This window comes from Chlamydotis macqueenii, chromosome 1 (assembly GCF_036417535.1).
Source record: "Chlamydotis macqueenii isolate bChlMac1 chromosome 1, bChlMac1.mat, whole genome shotgun sequence".
In the NCBI taxonomy this organism is placed as follows: domain Eukaryota; kingdom Metazoa; phylum Chordata; class Aves; order Otidiformes; family Otididae; genus Chlamydotis; species Chlamydotis macqueenii.
The window spans coordinates 145189536-145198709 of NC_141556.1; the positions used below are offsets into that span (position 1 = coordinate 145189536).

A 9174-nucleotide genomic window follows, 5' to 3' on the forward strand; every position below is an offset into this window, starting at 1 on the left:
TTCAAATGGTGTATAAGTAAGCTGCAAATAAATTTACAGAGTTGAAAGACAGCTGGCTGCCATTTGCAGAAATACAGGACCCATACAGCTACACTGTGCTGCTGAATGTGCAAATTAGGTAACAGAAATAACAAGCACTGCTTAAGAAAAGTTTCTTTATAGAGTAATTTTGCAGAAGTTAGCTGGCTAGACACAGGAGTCTTTAATGCCAAGGCCATCCGGCATTGGTTCAAAGTAGCAATTGGGTGTGTTTTCTCTTCCTGACCCTATCTCATAGTTGCTTATGGATCACTGTATATATTCCCTAGTGACTTGAGATATTTGAGTCCTCTCTGTGTCCCAGATGCAGAGATTGGGAAGGTTTTTTCTTTATTTATCTTACTCCTAACTAACCAAAAGAGTTCATTAGAAAGAAAGCACACAGTGGTAAAACACAGACTATGAGTCTGGTGTGTGGAACGGTAGTTAGTCCAGTACCGGGCACTAAGCCAGTAGCAGCTGAACTCCTTGGCCCTAACAAAGGTCCTTTGCATTGATCTTGAATACAAAGGTGATTGATTGAAAACTGCCTAACAAGACAAGCAAGAATTCCGTCAGCTGTGTGGGAGTCACTGGAAGGCACACAGATCTGCTCACTTGCAACACCTACAAATCACCTTGGGAGAAAGGGATATGAAGAAGCAAGAAAAAGAGGAGAGACAGAGGGAAATGTGTGAACTGTGAGCAGGAGACTGGATTTTATCTTCAATATTAGAAAAAAAAAGTAGCTCTCAATTTTGTAAAAGTTGCTTTCCAAATTTAATCTAATCCTCAACTTTTTTTTTAATTGGTGGCAACTTTTTAATGCAAATTCCTCTTGGTCTGACTAATCCCCATCTCATCCCAATCTTAAGGTATTCTATCAGGAGAAGACCATCATTTGCTCGAAATTTTGAACATCATAGAAATACCTAAGGGAGCTAAAGAATTAATGAAGTGTCTTTGTGTTAACACAATTGTGTTAAAATATCTTCTGTGGTCTGATCAGAAACCGCATGCAAGCACCCTTCCAGACACAAAAGAAAGAAGGTACTTGGACGGTCTGAATTGCTACCTGAGTCTGAACTAGCAAGCAGGTTTAAGTAATGCTGCACTGAGTGGAGAGCCACCTGTTGAAGCGCAACAGTGAAATACATGCTGGTGTTCAAATGCCTGAGTTTTAAGGCCTGATCTTGAATGATGTTGAACATCTATTCTCCCACCCCCAGTGCTGTATGTTTCCAAGATACCCTTTGGCTTGACAGTATCAAATCTGATCCAAGAAGCGTTTGCAGAGACATCTTACATTAAAATAATATTTTAAAAAGAAGTAATTCACATAAGACATGCCAGCAATCAGCAGGCAGAGATGTTTATACATCTACATTTTTGTTCAGCTCTTGTAAAATCTTCCATTTCTTTTGGTACAACTCCCCTTGATTACGAGTATTATTTCTCATGCCATTTTTATTAAGACATTTTCAGAAGTTGCTGCCTCAAGGCTAGAATATAACTGAAAAATATCTCTTTGTATTGGCTCTGCTTTGGCAACCTTGAGAGCTTTCTGAGCAATACTTGTTGCTACTGAGTCTAAAACTGTAGTGGAGTATCCAGCGTCTGGACAGGAATTTGTCTGACACAGTGCCTGCCCTTAAGGAAATAATATTAAAAAATGAAAGACCTGAGCACCTGACCCTTTTGCGAGGAGACTGTTCTGGACGATTCTCCGTAGCGAGTCAAGATAGCTACACTGCAAATGTTCTGCAATTTTTCGGTTTCCTCAAGTGGGTTTTTTCCCCATTTGCTCATATTATGAAATTTTCCATTCTCCACTAGAACCTATCTAACTCAAAGTTTAAACTCCAGATCGCTGCAAAAGCCATTTGGAAACTCAGATGACTTATCCAAGAAGATGTTTGGCTTGGTGGAGATAATAAAAATGCAAGTAAAATATATACTAAAATATAGCATGACTGGAAGTATCTGAGCTTGATGAAAAGGGATTTCATGTAAACAAAATTCTTCCTGCACAAGCAGGCACTGCTTCTTCCCTTTTTTACATTATCTCTGCAAGGCAGCACTGGATATTTTTTGATATATACTTTATTCACTGAGATATTCTCTCTAGGGCCACATTCATAAAACAGTCTCATCTGGGGGGGGGGGTGGGGGAAGAAAATGTTTTAAAAAAAATACAATTCCATTTTTATGTCAATGTGTTTTGACTTTTTTTGGGGGGTAGTACACAGAAGCAAGAGGGAACATTATATTTGAAGTTAAATTAAGCACTTATTTAATCCAAAGTAAAATTTCAGGGGGGAAAAAAAAAACTGATTTAAGCTTGGTTACTGAAATGTCATTTATTTGTACAGCTTTCTTAGACAGCACTGCTGAGACCCATACTAGAGGTGGTAGGAAAATTTTCAGCTGACTCTATTTTCCTCAAACTACCCATTTTTGTCAGAGCCAAACTGTCTCAAAGACAGATTCATTTTAGCAAGGCTCTGGAGAGGAAAATTTCTTAGGTCCAGAATCAGCTGGATTTTTTTTTTATTTCAAACAAGTGATAGAAGAGTATCTAAATCCACATATGTATTGCAATTCTGTTTTGAGAAAAGACTCAGGAAGTTTTGTTGGTGTTGGGGTGTGGAAAGGAAATAAATTTCAAAATCTGTTCAATTTTGAAATGAAATTATCGTCTCCCAGCCAACCGTACTGAAGAGCGTAAGCTCTGGTAATTCAGTTTTATTTTGCCCAGTGGAAGATACTTTTCCTGAAATATATTTAAAGAAACATTTCTAGAGGTGATCCTTAAAAAAATTCTACCATCTAAGGAACATGAAGATGCACAAGGCAATGGAACCTGATGACATACATCCACAGGTCCTGAGGGAACTGGCGGATGAAGTTGCCAAGCCACTGTCCGTCATATTTGAGAAGTCATGGCAGTCCGGTGAGGTTCCCACTGACTGGAAAAGGGGAAACATAACCCCCATTTTCAAAAGGGAAATAAGGAAGAACTCCATGCCAGTCAGTCTCATCTCTGTGCCTGGCAAGGTCATGGAGCAGATCCTCCTGGAAACAGTGCTAAGGCACATGGTAGATAAGGAGGTGAATGGTGACAGACAACATGGCTTCACTAAGGGCAAATTGTGCCTGATCAATTTGATGGCCTTCTATGACGGGGTTCAAGCATTGTTGCGTAAGGGATGAGAAACAGACATCATCTACCTGGACTTGTGCAAAGCATTTGACACTGTCCCACACGACATCCTTCTCTTTAAACTGGAGAGACATGGATTTGACAGATGGACAAGTCAGTGGATAAGGAATTGACTGGATGGCCCCACTTAAAGAGTTGTGGTCAATGGCTCGATGTCCAAGTGGAGACCGGTGACGAATGGTGTTCTTCAGAGGTCGGTATTGGGAACCGGCCCTGTTTAACATCTTTGTCAGTGACATGAATAGAGTGCACCCTCAACAAGTTCACCAACAACACCAAGCTGTGTGGTGCAGTCAACATGCTGGAGGGAAGAGATGCCATCCAGAGGGACCTAGACAGCCTTGAGAGATGGGCCTGTGAGAACCTCATGAGGTTCAACAAGGCTAAGTGCAAAGTCCTGCACATGGATTGGGGGGCAATCCCAGGCACAAATACAGGTTGGGTGGAGAATGGATTGACAGCAGCCCTGAGGAGAAGGACCTGGGAGTGCTGGTGGATGAGAAGCTCAACGTGAGCCGGCAATGTGTTCCAGAAAGCCAACTGAATCCTGGGCTGCCTCGAAAGAAGCCTGGCCAGCAGGCCGAGGGAGGTGATTCTGCCCCTCTGCTCTGCTCTCATGAGACCCCACCTGGAGTACTGCATCCAGTTCTGCAGCCCCCAGCATAAGAAGGACATAGACTTGTTGGAGTGTGTCCAGAGGAGGGCCACAGAGATGATCAGAGGGCTGGAGCACCTCTCCTATGAGGACAGGCTGAGAGAGTTGGGGCTGTTCAGCCTGGAGAAGAGCAGGCTTTGGGGAGACCTTATAGCGGCCTTCCAATACCTAAAGGGGGCTTATAAGAAAGATGGTGAAAAACTGCTTTAGCAGGGCCTGTTGTGACAGGATGAGGGGTAATGGTTTTAAAATAGAGGGAGATAGATTCAGACTGGATGTAAGTGGTGAAACACTGGAACAGGTTGCCCAGAGAGGTGGTTGATGTCCCATCCCTGGAAACATTCAAGGCCAGGTTGGATGAGGCTCTGAGCAACCTGATCCAGTTGAAGGTGTCCCTGCTTCTTGCAGGGGGGCTGGACTAGATGGCCTTTAAAGGTCCCTTCCAACTCAAACTATTTGATTCTATGATTTAACTTTTAGTAGGTTAGTTTATAATATGGGCTGACAAAGAGTGAGACATACATTGCTGATATACAAGCTACTTCAATGTAGCATGCAAACATTGCCTGAACATATGTATACAATATAACTGTATATATACACACATATGTATACATTTACATACAGCAGGACTGACCCTCTTATTCTGTGGCAATTCCCCTTCACAAGACAGGCTTACTCTCCTTATAGCAGTTTTCACCAACTAAGCACCATAGAGTATCAACCACATTTTGGCATACAGATAGGACAGATTTATATTTTCCTCTGTATATCTAAAAATTATGAAGGATTAACATACTCCAACTGGCTGAAAGCTTTTGAGAACAGAATACAAAAAGAAGAGGAAGTGAAAGGAGAAGTCAATGTCATTTCCCTTCTTCATGGTTGAAATGGGGAAAACCCCTGCGGAACAGTTGCCAGGGTTTTTCTGGTTGCCTTCCATTTAGTGTTAATCACTTTACAAAGAGTAATAAAAAAATCAGTTTTATAAGGGCCAAGCCTGGGAATTTATTTCCTTTCGTAGGAAGCTGCCTGTCATTTTCTAGGCTTCAAATCCCCCCTCATCAGGTGAGATCAGCACCTCTCCTGAGCCTTAAAAACCTCTGAATTCTCCATGCTGCAGATACAGCATACAGATTTCTACAGAAGAAATTAGTTGCATGGTTTGTCCATTTTGGGGTGATTCCAACCCAACTACATCAATCCCACTGCAGCTGTGTATGCAGCTGATTTCTTTATACAGCTGAAGAGTAAGGGAGACAGAGGAATCTTGACAACACTGCTGATTTGCTGAATTTCAAAGCACAGAGATAGAATAGTTAAGACAACTTTCCTAGACCGTACAGTTTCACCTCCCGTGCTACCATAGTCTCATGTTGGTCTTGGAAAAAAAGCTCTGCATTTACCTGTTGTAGACCAGCTCAGCCTTCCAAAACATCTCAGTCCAGCAGAGGATATTATTGTTGAAATGCTTATTCAATAGTAATGTAAGTGCTATGAAATCAGTACTTATATACCTAGAGGTCAGTGATTGTTGTGAGAGCTTTTTACGGTTGGTTAAATTGCACCTCAGAGTTTCACTTGAACTGAAAGTTAATTTTGTATGAAGTCATCCCTGACTCTTGAGATCTGAGATTCCAGTACCACAAAGACTTGCAGATGTGCCAGATGTTTGTAGCTTAGCTAAGTGGTCAGGAACAGCGAGTTAAAGACTAGGTATCCTTAGAAGGATTGCTCACATGTGCAGCATTCATAAACAAGTCCTTGCAGAACTGGAATCAGAATGGTTTCAGGACACAATGAGATTATGACCCTGCTTATCTTGTCATATTTACAGCATTGCTTGTTCTGTTTCAGATGTTTGTTGCCCTTCTCTTCTGGTACCAGTTCTACTGTGGGTTCTCTGGCTCCTCGATGGTTGATCAGTGGTATCTCATCTTCTTTAATTTACTCTTCTCTTCTCTTCCACAACTGATTACTGGTGTGCTGGATAAGGACGTGCCAGCTGAAGTGTTAATTGCTGTACCTCAGCTTTATAAAAGTGGCCAGAATATGGAGGTAAAAACTTTGGGGGTTTTTTTTCAGCTTTTTTCTAGACATCTTTAGTTTCAACCAAAAACCAACCCTGCTCCCAAAGGGTGGATGGTTGATTAAAAAAACAGTCTGAGAAGTCACAATTATTATTTCATTATATTTCTCGTCTGAGTTAATATCCCCCTCAAATATCTATCCCAGCAAATAGCGTTTTCATTAGGCTCTGATTTTCGTAATTTTTTTTATGCCACAGGAGTACCAACCACACATGTTTTGGATGAACATGATTGATGCTATGTATCAAAGCTTGGTTTGCTTCTTCATCCCCTATTTTGTAAGTGTTTGATTTAAGCCGTTCTACTTCGAGCATTTTGAGGAGAACTGGCAATACAGCTTGCGCTAAATTCTGTCTTCTTCTTTACAGACTTACTATGATTCAGAAGTGGATATCTTCTCCTGGGGAACTCCCATCACCACAATAGCTCTTTTCACCATCATACTACATCTGGCTATTGAAACCAAAACTTGGGTAAGGTACCCACAGCCTACATAGAAACGCAGTGGCATATCTGTAATTCTTTTCTTGGTGCCATTCTTCAAAAACAGAAGGTGATCGTTTCATTCCCTCAGCACGTTCTATTTTTAGAAAGCATTTTAAGCAAGCATGGAAAAGGTTTTAAACTATGATCTGCAAACCACTGTGTAGTGTTGTATCTATAAGAATTTTTGAAAATACAAGGCTCTAAATTCTTTTCTCTGCATGGATTTGACTCCAGAAATGAAGAAGTTTTAATTCAGAATGACAGCAAGTTTCTCAGAGTATAAAGAATCATTATTCTTTTGTTTCCTTTTTGTTCTAGACTTTTCTCCACTGGTCATCTTGCATCTTCAGTATCCTTTTATTTTTCTTTGTGGCTCTGGTTTACAATGCTTCCTGCCCAGTATGCCATCCTCCATCCAATCCCTACTGGACTATGGAAAGGCTGATGGGAGACCCTATGTTCTATTTCACTTGCATTATATCACCAGTCATCGCATTGCTGCCCAGGTATTGTATCTTGTCTCACATCTTTTTTCATCTATGAAAGGACTTTATGCATATGGTTGAGAAAGTAAGAAACATTTATTTTTCCACTCTTCCTCTTTCTTTTTACCTTACCAACAAAGTCAGTATTTTTCAGCAGCTGATTATACAAAGTCAGGTTGCCTAACCTTTTCTGTGTTCCTGACCACAGGAACAGACCACAGCTCCTGGACATAGACCACAGGAGTGGGATAACTGTAGACTGTTGGTCGAACCTTCTGGCCACGCAGAGGTTTGCTACCCTGTGAGGTTTCCTGTGGTTCTTCCAGATTCAACCCATCCTCCCATAACATGCACAGTATAGAAATTCTGATAGTATGTTGTGGACTTACATATGGCTGTAGGAGGCCTGCTCTGCAGACTAATCCCCATTGCCTTTGATTCCTCATCAGGAAAGATGAAAGACCGTATGTAATCACAAGGTGGATCACTGGCTAAACGTTTAGATGTATTACACTGCTTGTTATTAATCAAAATATTAGCACAGCATTCAGAGCTTTTCATCTGCAAACTTTCTTGTGTCAAACATAAGAAAGGCTCATAAAAGTTAATTTTCTGAGTTGTACTTTTGTCTTGGATATTTTCTTTTAATAATGTCTTGGGTACTTCCTTCTTTCAGTTATTTTCACGTGCACATTCTCCTCTTGCAGATTTCTGTACAGAACCCTTCAGGGAACACTGTTCCCAACCCAGCTTCAGCTTGGACGTCAGTTGAGTAAACTGTCCCCAGAGATTCGCACCCAGCTTCTGACCAAGTTGAATGTAAAGGAAACAATACATCAGACACAACCCTTTGCAGACAGCTTCTCACCAAGCCTTGCCTCACATGCTAGTGATTGTTTTAAGGCTTATAACCAAAGCACACCTTTGCCAACATCTCCTCAAACAAGTGAGTCACTTTTCCAAGAGCACACAAAGCATACAACAGATCAGACTGTGACTGCCTCTCCCCAGGCTGCTGTGTTGTATGGGGAAAACACAATCCCCTCGTCAGCAAGTAGTCTGGAAAGGTCCATGGGATTTCATGAAGTTAGACACAGTGCTTCAGAGATGGAGTCATTGCCTGTGGGAGCAACATTTCCATGGAGCTCAGCAGTCGACCAAGCAGACTTCAGTTTCTTGAAGTGGATCACATCAACTCCGCTGTTCAGTCGCGTTGGAACTGTTTTACGGGTGTCATCAAACAGTTTACAAAATGAAACACGGGACAGTATGTGTGTGCTTGGTTCTTCTTTGCATGTGGACTTCAAAGGCTTAAAAGAACAGAGCTCAAATAACTTGCAGGACAAAATGAAAGGGACCCCAGCTGATCACTGTAAAAGTGACAATTCTGAGACCACCTTTTTATGACATGGGCCTTAAATATATTTATATATTTTATATTTGCACACATTTATAGTGAGATTACTCTATTTGTTTCCAAAGACAAAACAGAAAATCAAAGGTACAGAGTGATTATTTAAGAATGTTTAAATACAGTATATTGAAATAAGAGCTTTAAATATAAAAAGAAACACTTGAAAATTCCATTTATATTGTTTTATTTTTTCATCTCATTTTGTAAGGAAATGCCATCTCTTTATTTTTCAGATGCTTCTCCTTTATTCTGACGTGTACTGTAAAAGCAAAAGACCTATCTACCATTTTCAAAAGGATTAGATTCAGCAACAATTATTGACATCATTACAGGCCATTCAGTAATCAAGGAGGAAAAACCATGACAACAAATAGGCACTGCATTCCATCCATCATCTGCTTGCCAGGGTGTTTTGTCAGTGGAGCAAACCATTAGGCAAGACTATCGAATTATTACACACCTCTCTGTAAATGTTAACAGTATCTTACCACCGCATTAATAATACTGGTATTTTATAAGTGACACCATATTTTGATATTGCAGCCATAGCATTTTATATGTCATGATAAAACAATAAATAAATTACCATCCATATTGCAAAGCGACTTCCCAGTCTGGCATTAATAGTAATTCAGCCCTTCCCTTAGAGCAGCTAGCATTTGGCCATGTCATGCTGTTCAGCGTCTGAAGGAAAGCTGCTGCTTGTGAGAAATGATTTGGTGGCAAAAAGCTGATGCATTGTGTCTGCTCTAGAGTTCGACCTGGGAGGGTCTGTGATCTTCTGTGCTGGAGCACTACCACGA

At 40.8% G+C, this 9174-nt stretch overlaps 1 protein-coding gene across 1 annotated transcript in view; it reads left to right on the plus strand.

Annotated features, from left to right (window-relative positions):
- ATP10A (ATPase phospholipid transporting 10A (putative)) overlaps nucleotides 1-8974 on the plus strand; it is a 115857-nt gene extending 106883 nt beyond the window's left edge. Inside the window, exons 17-21 of the mRNA XM_086769025.1 lie at nucleotides 5754-5954; nucleotides 6184-6264; nucleotides 6355-6459; nucleotides 6791-6978; nucleotides 7665-8974. Coding sequence (XP_086625151.1) covers nucleotides 5754-5954; nucleotides 6184-6264; nucleotides 6355-6459; nucleotides 6791-6978; nucleotides 7665-8364 — 1275 coding nt within the window. The 3' untranslated portion in view covers nucleotides 8365-8974. The remainder of the gene's footprint in view (nucleotides 1-5753; nucleotides 5955-6183; nucleotides 6265-6354; nucleotides 6460-6790; nucleotides 6979-7664) is intronic.
- Nucleotides 8975-9174: the final 200 nt, after the last annotated feature.